The following is a 23408-nucleotide window of genomic DNA, read 5'->3' as shown; positions in this document are numbered from 1 at the left end:
AACTCACTGTTCATCCCCTTTTCCAGATCATTTATGAATAGGATGAACGGTACAGTCCCAGGACTGATCCTTCTGGGACCCTGCTATTGATTTTTCTCCACTGTGAAAACTGAGTATTTATTCCTATCCTTTTTCCTGTCTTTTGACCTGTTATTGATTCATGAGAGGGCCTTCACTCTTATTCCGTGACTGCTTAATTTGCTTAAGAGCCTTTGGTGAGGGACCCAGGGTGGATTTGATTTAAATCATGATTTAAATCACTAGTCAGGAAGACTCAATTTAATCGTGGATTTCTACATAAAAGCACATTCTTGTTGGTTATTATAACCTTAATACATATTCTTCACAACTCAGAGATAGATGTAGGTTTCATTTTCAGAAGGTACACTCTATACATTTTTAAGTGATTTATTTTGAAAACTTTTCAGATTAGTTTTACAGGTATATCAGAAAATGAATGATTGTTTGGTTATTTCATTTACCAAAGGTAATTGAAGCAGATATATTTATGAAGTCATTGGGAGGTGAACTACCTCCAGTTCATCAGGTTAATCATTAATATTTGGAAGATTTTCTTGCCATGCTGTATTAGGAGGAGACATCACCAGACAGACATTTAAATTGTTTTATTTAACTAAAACAACAATGTTATGTATTCTGGATTTTGTTCTTCAACAGCAAACATATAATATTTTAACAAAACAAGCATATGAATTTTTGAATTTAGTTAAACATTCAAGATTTTAAATTCAGGTTTGTTTTTGTTAACATTGTTTTTAACTAAAATAGTTAAATGAAATAGTCTATTTAATTTGTTGTTTTTTTTTTAAAAATATGTCAGTCAGGTCAACATGAGAAACTTAAAATATTGGCTTCTGCAGCTAACTCAGTCATCCTCACCTTCGTTTTCCTGTTTGTTCATAATCTGGAAAAGAAAAAGAAGCTTTCCTGCTTTTTCAGGTCCCAAACAATTTCTCAATTTGAAATGAATTAGTCCAAAGGAAGAAAATATTCTTTCTACACCAGCAGAAGAAGCTACTGCTGTTAAAAATGAGATTATCACTTCAACAGTCTCTGAATCCAAGTGCTTAAGTGACTTCCACCAGTTCACTGGTGTGACTTTCTTTAAAACATCATCAGCAAGCATATTTCTTGAATGGTTCACCCTTAGCTCTGAAGTTTATTATAGTTGGCATTATGGAGGGATGATTGCTGGATGTCCATGTCATAGCCAACTCCTCTTCTTCAGCAGTTAAGGTTTGACCCTGGTACCGAATATTGAGAATATTCGCAAGAAAATGAGCTGGAGATAGTGCTTGTCCTATTCGTTTTTTTAATGCTTGTAATTTAACTCTGTCGCTGGATATTTCTCTTTCTAAGATCTTACTCAGTTCCTTCCAATTTTCAACAGTGTCAGCAATAAAACAGCTGTTTCCCTGCATTTTGTTCAAGGCTACAGAAATAGGCTTCAGGGTACTGAGCATGTGTTCAACATTTCTCTTAAGTCCAATGTTGAAAACTTTGGCTGCTACCATGGAGGCCCTGGACTTTATTCACTTAGCTGGCAGCCTAAATTTTACCTTGTTGCCTGCAGAACCAAAGGACTGTCTCAGAAACAAAATAAGCACCCTTGTTAGCTGTCTTATTGAAGTAGCTAAGGATTGGGTAGACTTGGAGACTAAATTACTCTTTCACCCTAGATGTGATCCCTCCATGCCGGTATTGAGGTATTTGAGTGTATAGGGAAACTGTGCTGGTGCTGTTTGTGTATTGCCTGACTTATAAAGCCTCAGCTTCTCATCTTCCACAAGTGATAAAATTAATACCCAATTTGGCTGCTTGGCTTTGTGTATTTTGATTTACCTTTTGATTTTACTATGCAGACTCATCTCTATACTGATCTATATTGTCTTCGTACAACTTATCAATGGTTACAGCAGTTAAAAATAATAGAATAGTTTTGCTACTCAAAATCGGGCACCTGTTTTAAATTCTGTAATGAACAGACTCTTCCATGTCCCTGATGAACCTAAAACAATTGGTTCAAACCACCTGTAAAATAAAAATAGTAGACTCTTAGCTGGTGTCAGAGAAAAGTATGTTGTCTCTGGGTTTATTCTCCTCTGAGAGCTGAGAGAAAGTGAGGGAAACTCAGTGTTCGGTTTCACAAGAACAAAACTAATGGTAAATGAGCAGCTGGTCAAGACAATTTATGTTGTTTGGGGCGAGGGGTAAGAATGTTGTATGAATGTATTTATAGTGCTTTATGTTTTGCTACACAGAACCTTGAACAAGAAGGGAGATAAGTTTCCACAAGAACTGTTTTATGACTGGGAGATAATAGCAGTAGGCTGCAAAACAAAGACTTGAGAAAAGACTAGTTGTTTTTTTACATAAAGCGAATGGCAATGAACTGGTGTTGACAGTCAATCTGGGTCTTGTGTGTTCTCTTTTGCAGAATTTGTGATGCATTTTCTTGTATAAATGGTCCCTTGGACATAACAGTTGAAAATATTTTTCAAAACTGCTAATAAAAAATTCCTTCTCTCAGAAGTGTTGTGTACCTTAAACACTATCAGAAACGTGGAAATAAGGTCATTTATAGCATGACTGATTTAAAGTTTGGTGTCTTAAAAAGAAATAATAAACAGGCATGTAACCCGAGGTTGTAATGGTGTTTCTTTATAACTGCTATAAATGCTTTTCAGACTGCGTAGTGGACTACACTCCTTACTGATTTCCAGTGACAGTGGTGTGACTGCAGAGGGTGCCCTGAAGTACAAGTATTTATGTATATATAGATTATCAGTGGTGGAGCCCAGGTTCTGGAATGGGGTTCAGGGGGAGTAAATGACACATGATCAGCTATTGGTGGGCAGCCCTGCACTCACCCAGCAGTGGTGGCTCCTGTTCCATAGTGTTGGGTCTGGCTCCCCACTCTCAATGTTGCAAGTTGGCACATGGGGACTTAGAGCCAGTTAGTTTTGTCCCTGGCTCTCTGTTCCATTATGATGCTCTCCAGCCTGTTAGTGTGAAAATTTGTGTCGTTATACCTCCTTTTGCCAGTTGATTGAAAAGGCACCACACACATTTCTAAAGGCTGCTGTGGGGAGTAAGGGAAGTTGCCCTTCTATCCTTCTCCATCTCCTATTACCTCTGCCATTGCTGCTTATCTGATGTGCTGCCTGATTTCTGTTTAAAATTTCTGGTTGAGTCTCAAACTGACTGGTGACGTAAGTAGCTGAAACGTGATTTGGAATGATGACTCATTTTTGATGTGATCGTGACTGTTAATTGTCCTTTTCCACTTTCTTCTCCTCCAGATCTGGACTCGGCAGGATCGCCAGTGTATTCTCAATGCGTTAGCACAGTTATTGGTGGATAAAGAATGTACTCTACTGATTGGTCGTCAGTTTCGACCAATCCTGCTAGATTTACTGGAAAGAAATGCAGAAGCCATTAATGCTGGTGGCCAAATCAACCACGATCTGCATGAAAGGCTTTGTGTAGCAATGAGCAAGCTCATTGGTGACCACCCTGATGTGCTTCCGTAAGTGATGTGATGTCTGCTTGTGTGACGTTTGAACTTGTTCGCCGTATACTAGGTAGTGCTGATGGGTCAGTAGATGGATCTTCTGGCTATGGGAGAACGGGTATTTTCATATATTTTTATTGCCTTGGTAATGAATTGAATTGAATTGAATTGAAACTGACTGAGAAAACCCAAGCTTTTAAATTAAAGGACATGTTTAAATGAATGTCTGGCAATGTCTAACATGATGTGCATCTTTTTCAATGATTGAAATTACATTTAAAAATGTCTGGCATGCATGGTAGAGAGTTATGTGAAACTTACTCACTGACTAAAATTTTCAAAACTATGCATCTAAAATTAGGCTCCTAAATCCAAATTTGACCTAAATAAAAGTGGTCAGTACTGGTTCAGCAAATTGGAATTAATCCTCTCTTGACAAGATCTTAACACTGGTTAGTGGAAATGGTGCTGACCACTGTTTATCCTTGTAATCTGTATAATCAGCACTAGTCAGTTAAACTGACTATTGACAAATGACAGCTAACATAGTTGTTTGCAGTGTGGTGGTAGTAGTAAGTGGTGTTCTCGGGATACAGTAGAATCTCATAATTATGAACACTTTGAGAATGTAGGTTGTTTGTAATTCTGAAATGTTGGTAACTCTGAACAAAACATTATGGTTGCTCTTTCAAAAGTTTACAACTGAACATTGACTTAATACAGCCTTGAACTATGCAGAAGAAAAATGCTGCTTTCTCTTTATTTTTTTAGTTGTTGACATTTAACACAGCACTGTACTTGATTTGCTGTCTGTCTGTCGGTCGGTCTGTCTGTGTGATTGAGTACTTGCAGTTCCAGATGAGGTTTGTGGTTGACCGTTCAGTTCATACTCTGGTGTTTGTGACTCTGAGGCTCTACTGTATTAGAGAGACAAGGTGGGTGAGGTAATATCTTTTATTGAACCAACTTCTGTTGGTGAGAAAAAACAAACTTTTGAGCTACAAGAACTCTTCTTCAGGTCTGGGAAGGGGAGTCAAGGCTGGTCTACACTGGAAACTTACACCAGCATAGCTACATCTGTCAGGTGTGTGAAAAATCTACCCCCCCTGAGAGATGTAGCTATGCTGACCTAACCCCCTGTGCAGACAGTGATAGGTGGATGGAAGAATTCTTCCTTTGACCTAGCTACCGTCTCTTGGGGAGGTGGATTAACTACAGCGATGGGAGAATCCCTCCTGTTTCTGTAGTAAGCGTCTACACTGAAGCGCTACAGCAGCGCATATGTGTCTCTGTAGCGTTTTAAGTGTGTGTGTGTATATATAGGCTTCAGAGTGTCATAGATAAATACAGGTGGAACAGATACAAGGTGGAATATGTCAACTACTTATGCTAAACAGTCTATTCCACCTTGTGTTTAGCTGTGATGCTCTGAGTACCTTTCCCAGACCTGAAGAAGAGCTCTGTTGGTGAAACAAATTTTCAGGCTACACAGAAGTTGGTTCAGTAAAGGATATTGCATCATCCACCTTGTCTCAGATAAAATACTATTTCCAATTGTAAACAAGGCTTCAATTTACATTTTGTTTGCATTGTATAGTACCAACAATTACTGTTTCAGGACTTTTGTGGTTTAGAATTCTTTTGTAGATTGTCTTCTGTGCTATTACTTGGATATACACGTTTGCCTGTCTTAATGTCTCCACTTATCTCTCTCTAAGGTTTGCTCTCAGATATTTTAAGGATACATCACCAGTGTTCCAAAGACTCTTCCTGGAAAGTTCTGATGCAAACACAGTCCGATATGGGCGCAGACGGATGAAGTTACGGGATCTCATGGAGGCTGCATACCTATTCCTCCAACAAGAGCAGTCTGTATTCCGGGAATTGTGGGACTGGAGTGTGTGTGTTCCGCTGCTAAGGAGTCATGATACTTTGGTCCGCTGGTAAGTTTAAATCCAAAAATCTTTTCCATTCATGGACAAATGTTCTGAATTTCTCCTAGCAGCCTTCATTTTTAAGGGGAAAGATGAGAGTAACTTTCAACAATACCAGACGAAGAATGCGCCACTCCTGGGGGAATTCTGCACCACTGCGCAATGTAGAATTTGCCCAGAAATCCATGTTTCCCCTACAGAATTGGAGCTGCTGGCTGTCACTAGGGGCTGCTGGACTCTGCAGAGCCCAGCTCGCAGTGGGGTTGAAGGCTCTGCATGCTCTGACTGCCCAGATTGGTCTCATTCTCCTGGGAACGGGAGAGGTCCTGGGAGACCCAGCTCTGGCCAATGGTGAGGAAGGGCAGGGTCACACCGCAATACATCCCCCAGTGGGACAGTAAAGAAGCTGGTGGAGTAAAGGCACTAGGGGGTGGAGCTTTGTGGGGCTGAAGGGTGCCCTGTGGCTGGGCTCTGGGGGAAAGAGGGTGTGGGTGTGTGGGCTGGGGTGGGGGGTGCCCAGTGGCTGGATTTTGGGGAGAGGGGGGTACGAGTGTCTGGGCTGGGGGGTGCCCAGCAGCTGAGCACTGGGCAGCAGGGAATGCAGGTGTCTTGGTTCTGGGGGCCCCCACCACACCCCTCCACCCCCTCCCTCAACTGGAACTGGTTGTCATAGGTCAGGGTAGTCAATAGGTGGACCATGGGCCAAATCCGGACCACCAGATGCTTTTGAATGGACCCCAAAATCTTTTTATTAACTTATTATTTTCATTATTGTTATTATTTTTGTATTTATTTTCTCTGGTGTCTGGACCTTGACTAGACCTTGACCAAGAAATTTGGACTTTGACAGAAAAATAGACTACCCCTGTCGTAGGGCTTTCTTTCACTCTCTTCTCCTGGGGGAACTTTTTTTTGTGTGTGTGTGTGTGTGTGTTTTCTGTATTGTTGACAGGTATTTTGAAATAAATTACCAAAATATTTCAAACTGGAGTGATTGTGTTGTTTTGACTACTAAAATATGCAGAATTTTGAAATATTGTGTGCAGAATTTTTAATTTTTTTGGCCCAGAATTCCCCTAAGAGTAATGTGTTAAACTGGAATTCAGATTTCATACATGTCTACCAATGTCTCCTAAGAAAAAAGTCTTAAGTTTCAGTTAAAATAAAAACCGTAAACATTTAAAAACATTAAAGTTTCTACTGCAAAATGGAGGGAAAAACCCGCACCCACCTACCTAACTTTCTAAATTATGATAAAGCACGTAAAGGACAGCTCCTCTAAGCTTGGTGCATCACCCAGAATAGAAAGTGCACTTAGTCGGTGATGCAACAGGCTTAGAGAGCTGTCGTTTGTGTGCTTGTACTCCTGCCTCGGTTCCTTTTCCTTCTGATGGCACTGTTGTTCAATAACCCAGAGCTGCCACTACTTCCAACGAGTGCTTTTAGATCATCTTGTTCTGGCTTGAATTTCTGAGCTATGCCTGCACGTGCTCCTCACACCAGAGCCCAAGGAAATCAATGAGCTCTCTTTGGGTCCAGGAAAATACACAAAACATTTATAGCATCTTTTGATAAGATCCAAAATGATCTGAAAGGTTGGGAGCTTGCTTACAATGGTGGTAGTTCACAGATGGGGTCTGTATGGGTTTCAATAGCTCTTCATCATGACTTCTGGTCAAACTGACCCCTGGGCAATGGAGTGAAGAAAGGTTAACTGTCTCGATTTTTTTAAAAATACACCAGTACTCTAAATTTACTTAACAGTAAGGCATGAGATAAGGTTATCATTTTAGAGTTACTGGTTCATTTACCGGAGTAAGTTTATATGGCTTTTTTACAGTAATTTTGGAAAGAGAAACTAGCTGACTTTACATTTTGTGCTGAGCCACTCTTCTTCTGGGGGCTTTCCTCTTTCAGCCTCACTGCACATTGATGGTGGTCAGAAAATGAGAACTGACTAAACCTGATGAAAAATGTATTTGCCTGTCAGATTTTGTACTAAACATTTTTTAAGTTATATATTCATTATTTGAAGAGGCAGCAGTATCGAGTAGTGAAGTCAAAAGATTTGAAGTGGTTTTAGGATTCTGTTGGCACTGAGCCTTGAGCTAATGTCTTGATCTCTTGATACTATAGTCAGTCTAACTGCTGAATTAGAGGAAAGCCAGATCTTATAGAAAGCCAGATCCTCTATTTAAGGTGAAGATATCCAAGAGATGCTTCTATTTAAAAAGTGCACCTAATTATTGTGTTTGCCGCAATATACCCTACTTATAGAAAGGCTTGTTACATTGTGAGGCACATCGTTTCAATATGTCAAGACTTGAGTCAGTTTTCTCTAGAGAAATATTTCAGCTTATTATACTGTAAATAAAGACACTTAAAGAGCATTCACTGAAATGAGGCAATAAAATATGAAACAGGACACAGCAAATCATTTTAAAATGGTACTACATATTTGCCTTGGGTAGCAAACTTTTATAGCTTACAATACAAAATTCATTGCCTCTATCAGTTATATGCCAAAAAGTGAGTTTTTTTTCTGCTAAGAGTCAGATGACACATTCTTGATCTATAGCCCAATTGTAGCTATGGGAGGCTAATTCTTTCTCTCTACCAACCCCTCTGGGGGAAAAAGATGTACAAGATTCTTCTTCTGTAATTTTGTGTCTTTGTTTATGAATCAGAAAAATAGGTTTCTGAAGAACCTTTTGAAACCTATTTTGTTCAAAATGTTCTTTGCAGGTACACTTCAAATTGCCTTGCTTTGGTTACATGCATGAACGATGAGCACAAATTATCTTTTCTTAAGAAGATCTTCAATCCAGATGAATTAATACGTTTCAGACTAAAGTAAGATGAATTTTCACATTGAATACATTGCATGATTAAATATATTTGGTGTAAATTACATCCAACTGCAATAATGAATGTGGATACTAATTTGACAGGCAACTGGAAGAATCACAGATGCGGAATGTGGAGAGAGCTCTTGTTTTGGTCAATCCAGACACATCTCTTTGGCACATCGAGAAAGGGCTGCAGTACACACAAGGAGACATCGTATCAGGTGACCTCTCTGCAAATGTAATAGCAGTATGTGGAGTTGTGCTACCAAGGCAACAACTTGTGCCTAAAGAACAGGTAGGTACAGCCTTGACTGTGGCCTAATTATTAAAATGTGAATGCTAAGAATTGACCTATCTTGGTTAATTTCTTAAGTGAAGTTGAATGTATGTAGTACTGGTGGCAAATTTTATTTCACGCCGTGCCATTCACTAAGTCACTATGAAGTGGAATGTTGGTACTTCAAAGAAGCTGTGTGTTGGAATGAAGCAGTGTAAGGGTTAACACGGCGATTTGTTCGGTTTCTACATATCAGCTCTTTTAAACTGGCTCTGAGAGAATGTTCAGCAGCTGCTTTTCCAACTCTATATAGTATCTCCTTTCCAAATCGAGAGGCTTTCTCAAGAACATGGAGTCATGGCCTAGCCAGCAAGGGGGTCCGAAACAGTCATTTGTACCTTCATGGAAATGGTTTTTATACCATATGAGTTTATACCGTCTCTTTGCCAGCAGTTGCTCCCCAAAATAAGACATTCTTTAACATTTATTTTTTAAATAAATTAAAACTTACTCTGTGGAGGCTGCCACTTTCCTGCTAATAGGCAGGAAAAGAAAACAAATAGGAAAATATTTCTACACTTAAATTGATAGGAAAGGCACTGGACTCTGCACATTTTGGATAGGTTTTAATATGCATATTTTAAACGTTTAGGTGAACAGTTTTTTAAAAAACTTGTATTTCTTTTTGTAAACTGTTAAGGCAAATGAAGTAAAGATTGACAAACTGAGAAACATGTCCATGTTCTGCAGAAGGGATCTGTCTCTAACCTGTTCTCCCCATTCCCACCCTCTGTACTTCCTGTAGCTTCAGCCAGTACTCTGACTAGACCACTCCCCAAACCACCTTTCTTGCTTTCGCTCTAACCTGACCTCAACTCCTGACTGTGTTCAGCCTTAGCACAAGTTGTTTAATCTAAAAGCACTGACCTGGAGAAGTGTGTGGAGTTTTTAAGCACTTCTCAAGCAGTGTGGGAATCTAGGAGACAGGATTTTCAACTTCTGAATTTCCTTGACTTTGTCTAGTAGTAAAATTACAAGCAAAATAAAACTGTATTGACAGTCTACCAGTTTTTGTAAGTAATTGAAACTTGTTTAAAATAGGAGTTTAAAATACTAGGCTCTTCATATTTTCAATGAAGGATAAGTTCGATTTTCTTTTCTAGCTTCTCTCTCCTTGCTTGTCAGGAAAATGGCAATTTCTGTGGAATAAACTAAAGTTTTCACATCTGTAGAAAAGTTAAGATAAGGATGTGTTGATGTTTCATTTTACACCCTGATTGGAAAATATAACTTCCCTTTAAAGTCTAAATGCACTAAAATAATCTGAGTAAAAGATGGTGTATAATATTTAGTATATTTTTGTTAATGTTCATACATCAGTGAGTTTAGTGGCTCCACATTGTTGTCTATGCAAATATGAATAGATCTGGGACTTTAATTTCATGAGTAAGGTTATCAGTAAACAACTGCTGTTGTCCTGTAATAGGGAGCTGCTCTAATGACTTAATTTGCTGTATACATCAAATGATTTTTTTAATAGGTATGTCTGATAAACATTGGTGGAACATTAAAATAATCACTCTACCATTATTGCATCTGTAGTCTGTTTTTTGAGATCAAATTAGCTCATTCATACACTTCATAAATTTGTATATTTTTATTGTAGGTTTTTGATGGATTGAATCTATATTTTAATACTAACCATTAAGTACTGTTTGTTCAATCTGCATTCTCAATGACGCATTATATCATTTGGCATAAGCTCCTAATAAGAGCTATATAGGCATTTTCTAGTATTCAGACTCATTTTTATGAATGCTGCATTGGAGCATTCCAGTAGTACTGTACACAACTCATCTATGAATAAACACTTCAGTATGGTAATTTAAGTTCTCTACCCTAACAGGAAAGTACCAGTAACTATTTTGTGCTGGTTGAATCTACCTGCATGAATCTTCAAAACCTTGCAATGGCAGTAGCTTTCCAGAATCCTGTATTATTAGAGGGACCAATAGGATGTGGCAAAACTTCTTTAATTGAGTATTTAGCAGTCATTACAGGAAGAATGAAGCCCCCTCATATTCTGAAAGTTCAACTTGGAGATCAGACAGACAGTAAGGTAATGGAAAAATATTCCTGCTATTGGGGGAAGGGTAAACTCATTTATGCTTGAGACTCAAACCCCCATCCTTATATATGGAGTTACATTACTTAAGTTTTGAAATGTGAAGTATTGATCTGCAGCAAGTCCAAATTCCTAATGGGAACTGAAGAATTTGAAAATGAGAAACTTCAAGATATGGGCTTAGTAAGCTTTAAATTCTTCACAAAAACTGCATCACATCAATTCTTTTTTTTTTTTTTTAAAGTTACTACATTTTTTAGGACTTGTGTATATGAGAGAGCTGCTCTGATTAATTAAAGGGGTGATTTTAAAATGATTTAGTAACTGGTGTAAAAGGCTGCATGCACACTCTTATTTCAGTTTTATACCAGGCTTTTTTCTCTTTACCTTAAGACTCTTGAGAGCAGGTTTAAGTTGCATTGAAACAAGTTACTTTTAAACTGATGAATGTCTACACAGGGTTTGCACTGGTGTAACTATATAGATTTTAAAACTGTTTTAAGTTAAACTGGTGCAGCTCTGTCATGTAGACAAGGCCCTAGTGAAAATTGCACACTTCAGATATTTCATGCATATCCTAGTGAGTTTGAGCTGATGCATTTTCTGGCTTTACACTGTGGCTGGGAGGGCACTAAGAATTTCATTTAACTTTGTTAAACACCTACAGTTTTGTGAGCAGGCTAACATTCACAAACAATGTTGACTTTGGGGATTTTGTTGCGAGATGCAGCAGCCTATACCGCTTATATGGAAGAGCTAGTCCTCGTCATCGAGTCTTTGAAATATTTAGAAAGGTAGAAATAAAACTGCCTCTCAGAGCTTAGTTGTAAGATCACCACCTCAGGAAAGTGTGATGGGATTGGAAGTAAGTAGCAAAGTGTAAAAGTTTAAAATATATATAACTGAACTATCCAAGAAATGCTTAGAAGAGGAGTGTATCTTTATGGCACTGATGAAGTGAGCGGTAGCTCACGGAAGCTTATGCTCAAATAAATTTGTTAGTCTCTAAGGTGCCACAAGAACTCTTTTTCTTTTTGCAGATACAGACTAACACGGCTGCTACTCTGAAAAGAATTTCTAGTGTGTTTCTAGAAAGAGCTTTTTATTTTAAAATGCATCTTATTTTTGCTTTATATATTTGACTATATTCCAACTTAATTTTCTCCTATATAGTTTGGTATTCTCTTTGTTGTGGGTTTTTCACACAGGGATGGAGAGGTAGAAAACATTTTTAGAAATAGGAAAATATGGATGTGAAACTACAGTCTGTTGGGGTATCCAGGGACAGGTGGAATACCTGTCTATTTTATCTTTTTTTTTTAAATGGGCTGCATTTCAAGTTGGTAATCTCCCTTTTAAAGATAAAACTTGTGTTTAATAAAGGTACAGAAGACCCTAGCTATGAGTGGATGCATTTAGCTGTTGTAAATTATTTTTAAAACTTCATTTTTTTTTCTATTTTATAAGTACCTTGAATAGTAACTCCATGTTTCATCTTGATGTAAAAGGCATAAAGAGTTGGGATGTGTTACATTAGTGGGATGTCAGATCAAGCCATGGAAAGTAATTGATTTAATAAAAATTGTGTATATACTCCTGACATTTCCAGTGTTAACTACTTTTCCTAAGAAGGCTGAGTCTAGCTGTAGATCACTTTGGATTGTAGCTGATATCTGTTAGGAGTGTTTCAAGAATGCTGTTGCTTACATTTTTCTTTGAACACTAAAATTAGTGTCATACTGAAAAAAAACTAGCTGAGGATGGTGTTGATATTTATAGAGCCATGCAAATCCATGGATAACTGCTTTATATCTGCAGATATCTGCGGGCCAAATTTTGTATCCGCACAGAGCTCTAGAGACATTGCATCCACAGGGCTCTAGGCGGGCTATGTGTGTGACTTGCATGCTGGTGTTAGCTATATTATGTAAGTTATTTGAGTTTATCAAGACATATAATAAACCAGTTTTTATTTATTTCTGTTTTTTTGTTTGTTTGTTTTTTACAGACATTACTGGGTATGTATCGTTGTACAGATGTGCCAGGGGAGTTTGTATGGCAGCCTGGAACCTTGACACAAGCTGTCACCAAAGGGCACTGGATTCTGCTGGAGGATATTGACTATGCTCCTCTGGATGTGGTATGCAATTTACTTTCTCCTATAGGCAACATTGTAAAATAAATGGGGGATGGCATGCTGCTACTTGGTTTTAAAGCAGTAGTGTGTTGACACTTTGGATCTGATGAGTTGGGGCGGGGGAGGAGAGGGAAAAAATTATCATTAATTAGGTAATCTGAATTGACCAATTGGTACATTGATTCTTTTTCACTCACCTCTCCTTGCCCCAGTTGAGACAGTGTAAAAGATTATACCATATTATGCTCTGGAACAAGTACTGTGACATTTATCTTAATTGATTCCTAATAGTCAGTTATAGAACTAGTGTTCATTAGAGAGAGCTTTTCCTTATATCAGGGACTGGAATTCTACACTGCCTTCTACAAAGAGATAGATATCATATAAATATTGTATTGGACGTTCTGCAAAAATTCAAATTCTTTCTTGCATCCAGTTATTTTTTCATAACTCTATAAAGAATCCGTTATGGCACTAACCCTGCTGCCAGTTTTAGTTTTATTGGGATGCAGATTTTCAAACCACAGGGACCCTATAACAAAGACAATATATAGCCTCCTTATGAATTTAGGTCTTAAGCAATTTTATGGGGCTACTTGAAATATTCTGAAGTGTCGTCTTATTTTAAAAGGTAAATTACAGTTTAATGTAGCCTGGATTTTTTTATTATATCTGTATTTTTACTTTATAATTCCATGCTTTCCTATAAACACCTTCTCTGTATTTGAGTATTTTACCACTAGAGGGTTGTATATTCCTCACTTCTGTAGGCTGAGCTTATTATATGCACCAGACTCCTTGCATCCTGCCATCCTCTCTGCCGCCCCCACACCTCACCCCAGTAAGCTTCTTGTATGGCAGTTTCCTCGTAACCTCAGCCCTTCCTCCAACCCGTTATTTCTTTTCTTTCTGTTTGGGATGTAAGTCATTCAGGGGATCAACATTTTATACTCCATTGGGGTGATGGGCAGAGCTGGGATGTGGGGATATTGTTCTGATGGAAGGTACTGATGGCTGCCATAAACAAGGTCTTTGATTTAGAGAGACGCTTTTCTTGGCCAATTGAAAAGAGGAGGTTTCAAACATGCAAGGGTGAAACTACCTTTTAGTCTTTTAGTCAAAAGGCAAGATTTCTGACTTGTGTAATGCAGTGTAAAAATTGGGATACCACAGTGGTCAGGGTGAAGAAAGATGAAAATGCTGATGGTCATTTTTCTATCCGTTATGTATTAAGATGTGAATGCCAGCAGAAAGAGTGTAGTAAGGTACTCTCACTATGGAACTTGTTGCTGAGTGATGTTAACTGGGACTGTTCAATCCTTGTCAGTGTCACTTAGAAACAGGTACCTATGAGAGGAACTGCTGTTCCTGGCAGACTGGCATATTAAGGTAGCTCAGTATAAGTGGGCTGATGACTCATGAAACAAATGCAGTCTGGATGGTTGAGCTTCTCCCAAAAGAAGCAGGAGTATTGCTTTTTGTTTCCAAGATAGGAGTTCTTTTTCTTTTTCAGATCTCTCTGCTGATTCCTCTTCTGGAAAATGGAGAATTACTGATTCCTGGTCGTGGAGACTGTTTAAAAGTGGCTCCTGGATTCCAGTTCTTTGCAACCAGAAGGTAGGCATGTAAGGTAAAATGAACATGAGGGTTAATTGGCTGCTTTTAAGATGAAGGCAACAAGAGTAAGGAATTCAGACCAACATAAAGTTCAGACTGCTAGAATGCGATACATAGACTTTATTAGTCATAAAACATGTAAAAGAAATGCATTAAATATCGAACAGCCTTGCAGTAGGACTGGATCTATACTGTAGCATCTTATGCAACCATTACTTCAGCGAGCTTGAAGGCTTTGTAGGTTAAAAATAAGAAAGTCAACAAATATTCAGATTGGATGGTCCTTCATTTTCCTTTGGAGAGTTTTTGGCTCAGAATGATATGTTCTGATTTTCATGTTGTTAAAACTCGTATGTAAAATATATGATTCTCACATTTTTGTAGTGCTTATGAAAGTTGGAAGAATACCGAAGTATATATAGTGCACCATTTAAATGAATATTGTTGAGCAACATTTTTGCTACACTTTTCAAAATTTAAACAACTTTTTCCTACTGCTTATGTTTTTGCTCCTTTGATAAAACATTTTCTTTCTGTTGATCATTGTTCAGGCTACGATTTAGTCATGGTTATTTTTAATAAAAGTCATAGCTCACAGGCAATAAAGAAAAATTCATGGCCCCTGACCTGTCCATGACTTTTACTAAAAATACCCCTGACTAAATCTTGGAGGCTCTGGCCGCTCTGTGACTGCTGCTTGGGCAGTCCCCGGGGCCAGTCACACTGGCTGTTGCTCGGGCGGAGCCTGGGGCTGGCTGGCCCCAGGGCTGCCCCAGCAGCAGCTGATGTGGCTGGCCCTGGGGCCACTCCAGAAGCAGCTGATGTGACTGTCCCTGGGGCCACCAGAGCAGCTGGCCTCTGAGCCAGCTGCTTGGGTGGCCCTGGGGTCAGCCACACTGGCCTGTGCAGAAGTCATGGAGCCCTAATCATTGTTTGTTATTTGGGAGCTTAACCCAATGTGCATATGTCTTGATATAGTAGAATTGTTAGCTCTGTTGATGCTACTCTGGTGCTGCACACCTCTTTGGCGGAGCTGTGTCAAAGTATTATTGGGACAGTCTCTAAATAGTCATGAGTGGGTTTTGTTTTCTTTAAATTGAAGGAGTGAATTTAAAAAAACAAGGATAGAATTTCAAGATGTGTAAGTAAAAGGCTGATAATCAGTTGCATGCACAGGACTGCTGCCATGGCGGGCATGGCATGGGCTTTGAGAGTGTGGGAGAGAGTAGCTGTGTGCATGGTGTCTTAATGTGCAGCAGTAGGTTTTTCTGGTGCGACTTCCCGCTGCTATGGGGAGCCAGTAGATGATGAGTTCAGAGAAAACTCTGTCAGGGAATTGAGTCAGGTGAGAAGATCCCTGGGCAGCTCTTTGGTCATCCTTACACTGCTGCAAAGGAAAGGGGGAAAACAGGGCAAAAATGAGGGGTGTCTGGCAAGGAAGAAGGAGCAAAACAGGAGGCGGTAAAGATGGGGAGCAGTGAAACCTGGAATAACAAGGGTTGAGAGAGTGACAAGAAAAGTGAGACCAAGACGGGGCGAGAAACAACTGGTGACAGTAATACAGTGGCAAGAAAGCAGGGATCAGAGGACAAGGGCAGTGCCCTTTCTTGTATATCTGAAATATGATCTCTGCAACAGGAAATACCCTTCCTCCTCTGCTGAAACTCTCACTGATGCTATGTCTGAAGGAGCTCTTATGGATATTGGATATCTATGGATATTAAGGTCTGGAGCCATGGGGAAGAGCAATGTGCTCCCAGGCACTGTCTTGTCCAGACCTGACATACTTTGCAGCTCACAGTTATAATTTCCCCTGGTCCACGTCTGCAGCTGCCTTGAGCCCAGTCAGTGAAAGCACGGATCCTGCAGGAGCAATGGGAGTCAGCACAGAATTCAGAGTAGGACAGATGCAGCAGCTATGTGTGTGAAGTTGAGAACTGGAGAGGATCTGGGAAGTGAGAAGACATAATTCCCCTCCTCATTCCAAGCCCCTCCCCTAGATAGGGCAGCAAACTTGGTAAGGGAAATCTCCAGGGTAGTTTGCTGCTGCTCTGGCTCTCTCCCTTCTGCATGTTTCTCTGTGGGAATAGGCAGTTTGGGCCAAGAGGAGAAATACCCACCAGTAAGGGGTGGGTAATATGGAAAAGAGACAGGATGACATGCAACTTCTGCTATGGACCCTAGGAGCCCTGTGCATTCAGATTAGACCAAGACAAATGTGTAAACTTACTAGTTCTTTGAGGCATTGAAATAGTCCTATGGTAGAATATGAAATTTTAAATTCTTCAGTTAAACAATATGTAATATGCTATATGACTCCATTGGGTGTGTTTGTTTAATTTAGAGTCTTCAGCTGTGGTGGTGGTTGGTACCGACAGCAAAACAGCCATGCTACTCTTCTGGACAAGTATTGGACCAAAATTCGGATGGATAACATGAATAAAGCAGAACTCAAAGAGGTAGTTGAAGTAATGTCATTATAGAGCACCAGACATTGTTCCAGAGTTAGGGTTTACAACAGAGATTCCATAATAAGCCTGATTCTTGTTTTTGCTGTTCAAAATCCACAAAATAGTCATATTGGCTTCAAAATGGATAGGTTAGATCTGGGGCAAAGGAATACTTATTCTACAAAGCTTGGAAGTGAATCAGAGAGATTTTTGGGCAACCTCAAAATAGAACAGTTCAGCACAATTCTTAACATCTCTAGGGAATGTCTACTTTGGTTGAGCTTAGTATAGTAAATCAAATGACTGCTGGAGAAGAAAGCTTCCATTTAAAAAGTAATTCTCTAGCCCTGTTCTTTGCAGGTATAGACTTCAAAGTACAATCTGAGTGTGAAGAAGGCTTATCAATGGGAGGAAGTTCTTTTTGTACCCCCCCAGCCCCCAATCAAAAGACTTGAGGGGAATTTTAACCCTTCTAATTCTCATGGAGGTGTGGAAGGGATCCACAAGCCTCTTAGGGTATGTCTACGCTGCAGTTAAACATCCATGGCTGGCCCATGTCAGCTGATTCAGGCTTGCAGGGCTGTAAATTGTAGTGCAGGCATTTGGGTTCGGGCTGGAGCCCAGGTTCTGGGACCCTCCCCATCGCGTTTCACAACATGACCTGGGGTTATGCCCTAATTTATCTCTAACTTGCCTCTGAATTATCTCACTTCACTTGACCCATCTTCTACCGGGCCTCGCTTGACTGTTGTCAAGCCTGGCTTTAGGAAACAGATTTTTGGGCCTAGATTAGATTCCGTTTATTAGCAACCCCTTGGTTGCCAGCAAAAAGTTGCTATTGTCCAACAATTGCTTATAAGCAGAAAGTAGGTTTCTGAGGCAGCAGCCAGGGAAGGAAATGCTTGGACGTGCCTTCCCTGGGTGCAGCCCACAAACCTGCTTGTGGGCAGACAGCAACAAGGAGGGGGGCAGCAGCCCGAATACCAGGGTTTTCCAGGGAATAGGGGTACTGGGGGCCCATGGAGCTGCACGGTACGTCTCTCTGCACCCTTTGGCTCAGCATGTCCCAGCACTTTCTTCCCTATATGGAATGCCCTGACAGGGTGCAGTCAGGAGAGTGCAGGCACTGAGAGAGATACCATGCAGCTCTGGCATCTGGGCTGCAGCTGCTTCCACCCACTCCGCCCACAGCCTCCTCTCCCAGCCCACATCCTGTTATCTCCTGTGTGGTCCCTGTGTGCAGGTTTGCAAGCTGCCATCCCAGAAGGAAGCTCTGGGACCAGCTGAGCACCAGCCACAGGCACATTTGCACCACTGCAGCCAGGGAAGGCAGGTCTCAGCACTTGCTTCCCTACCTGCAGCTCTGCAAACCTGCATGCAGAGTGTGCTCGGCCCATCCCAGTGCTTCCTTCTGGGGCTGCATCCCTGCAAACTTGCCTGAAGGTGGATCTTTTTTTCTCAAAAATACGGCTAATAAGCAGCATGCTGTTGCCAATATTCAAACCCCATTTACATTAAAATCAGTCGGATGGGATTGGTTCCTGGCAAAACATTGTTATTAACTGGAAGTTGTTAATATCCAAGTTGCTATTAAGCAGAATCGACTGTACTTACATTTCAACACAGTTCTGTATAACATAAGCAAGCACCATAGAATCATAGAACTGAAAGGGACCTTGAGAGGTCATCTAGTCCAGTCCCCTGCACTCAAGGCAGGACTAAGTATTATCTAGACCACCCCGACAGATGTTTGTCCAACCTGCTCTTAAAAATCCCCAATGATGGAGATTCCACAGCCTCCTTACGCAATTTATTCTAGTGCTTAACCACTCTGACAGTTAGGAAGTTTTTCCTAATGTCCAACCTAAACCTCCCTTTCTGCAATTTAAGCCCATTGCTTCTTGTCCTATCCTCGGAGGTTAAGAAGAACAATTTTTCTCCCGCCTCCTTGTAACAATGCACTTTTATGCACTTGAAAACTGGTATGTCCCCTCTCGATCTTCTCTTCTCCAGACTAAACAAACCCAATTTTTTCAATCTTCCATCATAGGTCATGTTTTCTAGACCTTTTAATCATTTTTGTTGCTTTTCTCTGGACTTTCTCCAATTTGTCTACATCTTTCCTGAAATGTGGAGCCCAGAACTGGACACAATACTCCAGTTGAGGCCTAATCACCATGGAGTAGAGTGGAAGAATTATTTGTCGTGTCTTGCTTACCATATTCCTGCTAATACATCCGAGAAGTATGTTTGCTTTTTTTTGCAACAGCAGTACGCTGTTGACTCATGTTTAGCTTGTGATCCACTATGAGCCCCAGATCCCTTTCCGCAGTACTCCTTCCTCGGTAGTCATTTCCAATTTTGTATGTGTGCAACTGATTGTTCCTTCCTAAGTGGATTACTTTGCATTTGTCCTTATTGAATTTCATCCTATTTACTTAAGACCATTTCTCCAGTTTTTCCAGATCATTTTGAGTTTTAATTCTATCCTCCAAAGCAGTTGCAATGACTCCCAGCTTGGTACCATCCGCAAATTTTATAAGTGTACTCTCTATGCCATTATCTAAATCATTGATGAAGATATTGAACAGAACCAGACCCAGAACCAATCCCTGTGGGATCCCACTCATTATGCCCTTCCAGCATGACTGTGAACCACTGATGATTACTCTCTGGGAACGATTTTCCAACCAGTTATGCACCCATCTTATAGTAGCTCCATCTAGGTTGTATTTCCCTAGTTGGTTTATGAGAAGGTCATTCGAGACAGCATCAGAAGCCTTATTAAAGTCAAGATATACCACATCTACCGCTTCCCCCGACCCCCCCCAATCCACAAGGCTTGTTACCCTGTCAAATAAAGCTATCAAGTTGGTTTGACACAATTTGTTCTTGACAAATCCATGCTGACTGTTATTTATCACCTTATTATCTTCGAGATGTTTGCAAATTGATTGCTTAATTATTTGCTCCATTATCTTTCCGTTAACTTTCAGAAGTTAAGCTGACTGGTCTGTAATTCCCCAGGTTGTCCTTATTTCCCTTTTTATAGTTGGGCACTATATTTGCCCTTTTCCAGTCTTTTGGAATGTCTCCTGTCTTCCATGACTTTTCAAAGATAACTGCTAATGGCTCAGATATCTCCTCAGTCAGCTCCTTGAGTATTCTAGCATGCATTTCATCAGGTCCATGTGATTTGAAGACATCTAACTTGTCTAAGTAATTTTTGACTTGTTCTTTCCCTATTTTAGACTCTGATCCTACCTCATTTTCACTGGCATTCTCTATATTAGACGTCCAATTGCCACCAGCTTTGGTGAAAACCGAAACAAAGAAGTCATTAAGCACCTCTGCCATTTCCATATATTCTGTTGTTTTCTTTCCCCCCTCATTGAGTAACAGGCCTACTCTGTCCTTGGTCTTCCTCTTGCCTCATCATCTTTATAGGCTACAAAAGTACTTAGCTTCTTTTTAATACTGGATCCCCCATTACTAGTCTTTGTAACTTGCCCTCTTGGGGAGTGATTATCTGAGTATATCATAATAAAACTTGCATGACCAGTAGTTGGCTTCTGAGTTTATACAGTTTGCAATTTCTGTTTCTCAGATTCTTCAGGGCAGATACCCCAACCTTGCTGCTGTGACTGATCGTCTACTAGACATTTATATTCAGCTTACTGGAGACAAGCATCAAACAACAGAAATCAGTTTTCCTGCCTGTGAGCAGGGAGTGGAAGATACATCAGAACTGAGAAAAGAAAACAAAAGGCCAAGTCTGGAGGGAAGAGAACTATCTCTGAGGTAGGTTTTTCCCTATTTAGCCAGCGAGTGAAAGTTTACAGTAAACCTTGGCTTGGTTTGTGATTTTTTCCTTGAGGAAAAACAATTAACATTATGAAACGTATGTTAAAAAATTAATAGTCTTGGAAAATTCTGTCATTCCTTTGTTTGTTTTAACGTCATTTTTAATGCTTCGTAGCCCTCTGGAACTCTGAATCCAAAGGATGTAGAACTTCACTTTCTTGTGTAGTGTGGAATATAACTACTATGCAAGACTGACTGCATAATTTTGATTACATGTAAAATGTCCTGAATGATTTGAACATCTTTGGGGTCAAGACATCAAGGGGTCAGAAATAAGAATTTAATATAAAGCCACAGGGATATTTCTCAATGCCTTTTTTATCAAAATGTATAAGGTCTAGTACAGGGGTGCGCAAACTTTTTGGCCCGAGGGCCACATTGGGGTTGCAAAACTGTATGAAAGGTTGGGTAGGGAAAGCTGTGCCTCCCCAAACAGCCTGGCCCCCGCCCACTATCTTTTCCCTCCCACTTCCCATCCCCTGACTGCTCCCCTTAGAACCAACGACTCATTCAACCCCCCTGCTCCTTGTCCCCTGACTGCCCCGACCCCTATCCACACCCTCCTGACAGGCCCCCCAGGACTTCCACGCCTTTCCAGCCCACCCCAGAACCTCTGCCCCATCCAACCATCCCCTGACAGGCCCCCCGGGACTCCCACACCTATCCAACTGCCCCCTGTCCCGACTGCCCCCCGGCACCTCCGGCCCCCTTACCATGCCACTGAGAGCAGCATATCTGGCAGCCGTGCCGCCCGGCCGGAGCCAGACATGCTGCTGCGCTGCCCTGCAGGAGTGTGCAGCCCCACTTCCCAGAGCGCAGCCCGTGTGGGGCTGTAGCTGCGGGGGATGGGGAACAGCAGGGGAGGAGGTGGGGGCTAGCCTCCGCGGCAGGGAGCTCAAGGGCTGGGCAGGTTGGGCCCACGGGCCGGATGTGGCCTGCGGGCCGTTGTTTGCCCATCTCTGGTCTAGTAGATAAGATATGCTAATTACTACTAAAACTTCTTGTTGAAAAGGGACACAAATGAGATTAAGGGGTAACTAATGAATATTTTTTCAGCTATATTCTTTATTTGCACATGAGATTAGTGCATCTTGGTGTTAAGCAATTATTTATGGCATTCTAATCTATAGTTTGCTCAAAGAAGCCAATCCTGTAGCATACAATTATTTTATGTGACATATGCTTTTTGTGACATAAGTACAGCCTTAGTGAGTCAGACCAATGGTCCATCTAGCTCAGTATCTTGTCTTCTGACAGTGGCCAATGCCAGGTGCTTCAGAGGGAATGAATAGAACAGGCAGTCATCAAGTAATCCCTCCCCTGTTGTCCACTTCCAGCTCTGGCAAACAGAGGGTAGGGACACTCAGAGCATTGGGTTGCATCCCCGACCATCCTGGCTAATAGCCATTGATGGACCTATCCTCCGTGAACTTATCTAGTTCTTTTTTGAACCCTGTTATAGTTTTAGCCTTCACAGCATCCCCTGGCAATTAGTTGACTGTGCGTTGTGTGAAGAAGTACTTCGCTTTGTTTGTTTTAAACCTGCTGCCTATTAATTTCATTTGGTGACCCCCTGATTCTTCGGTTATGTGAAGGGGTAAATAACACTTCCTTATTCACTTTCTCCACACCAGTTATGATTTTATAGACCACTATCATATCCTCCCTTAGTCCTTTCTTTTCCAAATTTGAAAATTCCAGTCTTTTTAATCTTTCCTGACATGGAAGCTGTTCCATACTCCTAATCATTTTTTTTGCCCTTTTCTATGCCTTTTCCATTTCTGATGTATCTTTTTTAAGACGGGGGAACCAAATCTGCGCACAGTATTTAAGATGTGGCCTACCATGGATTTATATAGAGACATTATGATATTTTCTTTCTTATTATATATCCCTTTCCTAATGGTTCCTAACATTTGGGTCACTTTTTTGACTGCCACTGTGTGTTGAGCAAATGTTTTTGGAGAACTATCCAAAATGACTCCAAGATCTCTTTCTTGGGTGGTAACAGCTAATTTAGACCCCATGATTTTGTATGCATAGTTGGAATTTCCAAAATGCATTACTTTGCATATATCAACATTGAATTTTATCTGCCATTTTATTGTTCAGTCACCCAGTTTTGTGAGATCCCTTTGTAATTCTTTGCAGTCTGGTTTGGACTTAACTATCTTGAATAATTTTGTCTCATCTTCAAATTTTGCCACCTCACTGTTTATCCCCTTTTCCAGTTCATTTATAAATATGTTGAACAGCACTGGTTCTAGTACAGACCCTGGGGACACCACTATTTAGCTCTCTCCATTGCAAAAACTAACTATTTATTTCTACCCTTTGTTTCTTTTCTTTTAAATGGTTACTGATCCATGAGTGAGCCTTCCCTCTTATTGCATGACTGCTTAGTTTGTTTAAGAGCCTTTGGTGAGTGACCTTGTCAAAGGCTTTCTGAAAGTCTTAAATACGTTAAATCCACTCAACCCTCCTTGTCCACATGTTTGTTGAGTCCCTCAAAGAATTCTAATAGATTGTTGAGGCATAATTTCCCTTTACAAAAGGCATCTTGACTCTTTCCCAACAAATTGTATTCATCTGTGTTTCTGATAATTCTGTTCTTTAATAT

At 40.4% G+C, this 23408-nt stretch overlaps 1 protein-coding gene across 6 annotated transcripts in view; it reads left to right on the top strand.

Annotated features, from left to right (window-relative positions):
• MDN1 (midasin AAA ATPase 1) overlaps positions 1 to 23408 on the top strand; it is a 164096-nt gene that overhangs the window by 9850 nt on the left and 130838 nt on the right. For all 6 annotated transcript variants that reach the window (XM_038394958.2, XM_043510648.1, XM_043510647.1 and 3 more), the window contains exons 2-10: positions 3324 to 3550; positions 5254 to 5478; positions 8215 to 8322; positions 8421 to 8613; positions 10502 to 10714; positions 12729 to 12860; positions 14371 to 14474; positions 16819 to 16933; positions 20532 to 20725. In XM_038394958.2, the coding sequence (XP_038250886.1) occupies positions 3324 to 3550; positions 5254 to 5478; positions 8215 to 8322; positions 8421 to 8613; positions 10502 to 10714; positions 12729 to 12860; positions 14371 to 14474; positions 16819 to 16933; positions 20532 to 20725 (1511 nt within the window). The remainder of the gene's footprint in view (positions 1 to 3323; positions 3551 to 5253; positions 5479 to 8214; positions 8323 to 8420; positions 8614 to 10501; positions 10715 to 12728; positions 12861 to 14370; positions 14475 to 16818; positions 16934 to 20531; positions 20726 to 23408) is intronic.

Source organism: Dermochelys coriacea, chromosome 3 (genome assembly GCF_009764565.3).
Source record: "Dermochelys coriacea isolate rDerCor1 chromosome 3, rDerCor1.pri.v4, whole genome shotgun sequence".
NCBI lineage: Eukaryota > Metazoa > Chordata > Testudines > Dermochelyidae > Dermochelys > Dermochelys coriacea.
This window is presented reverse-complemented; position numbering and strand designations above follow the sequence as displayed.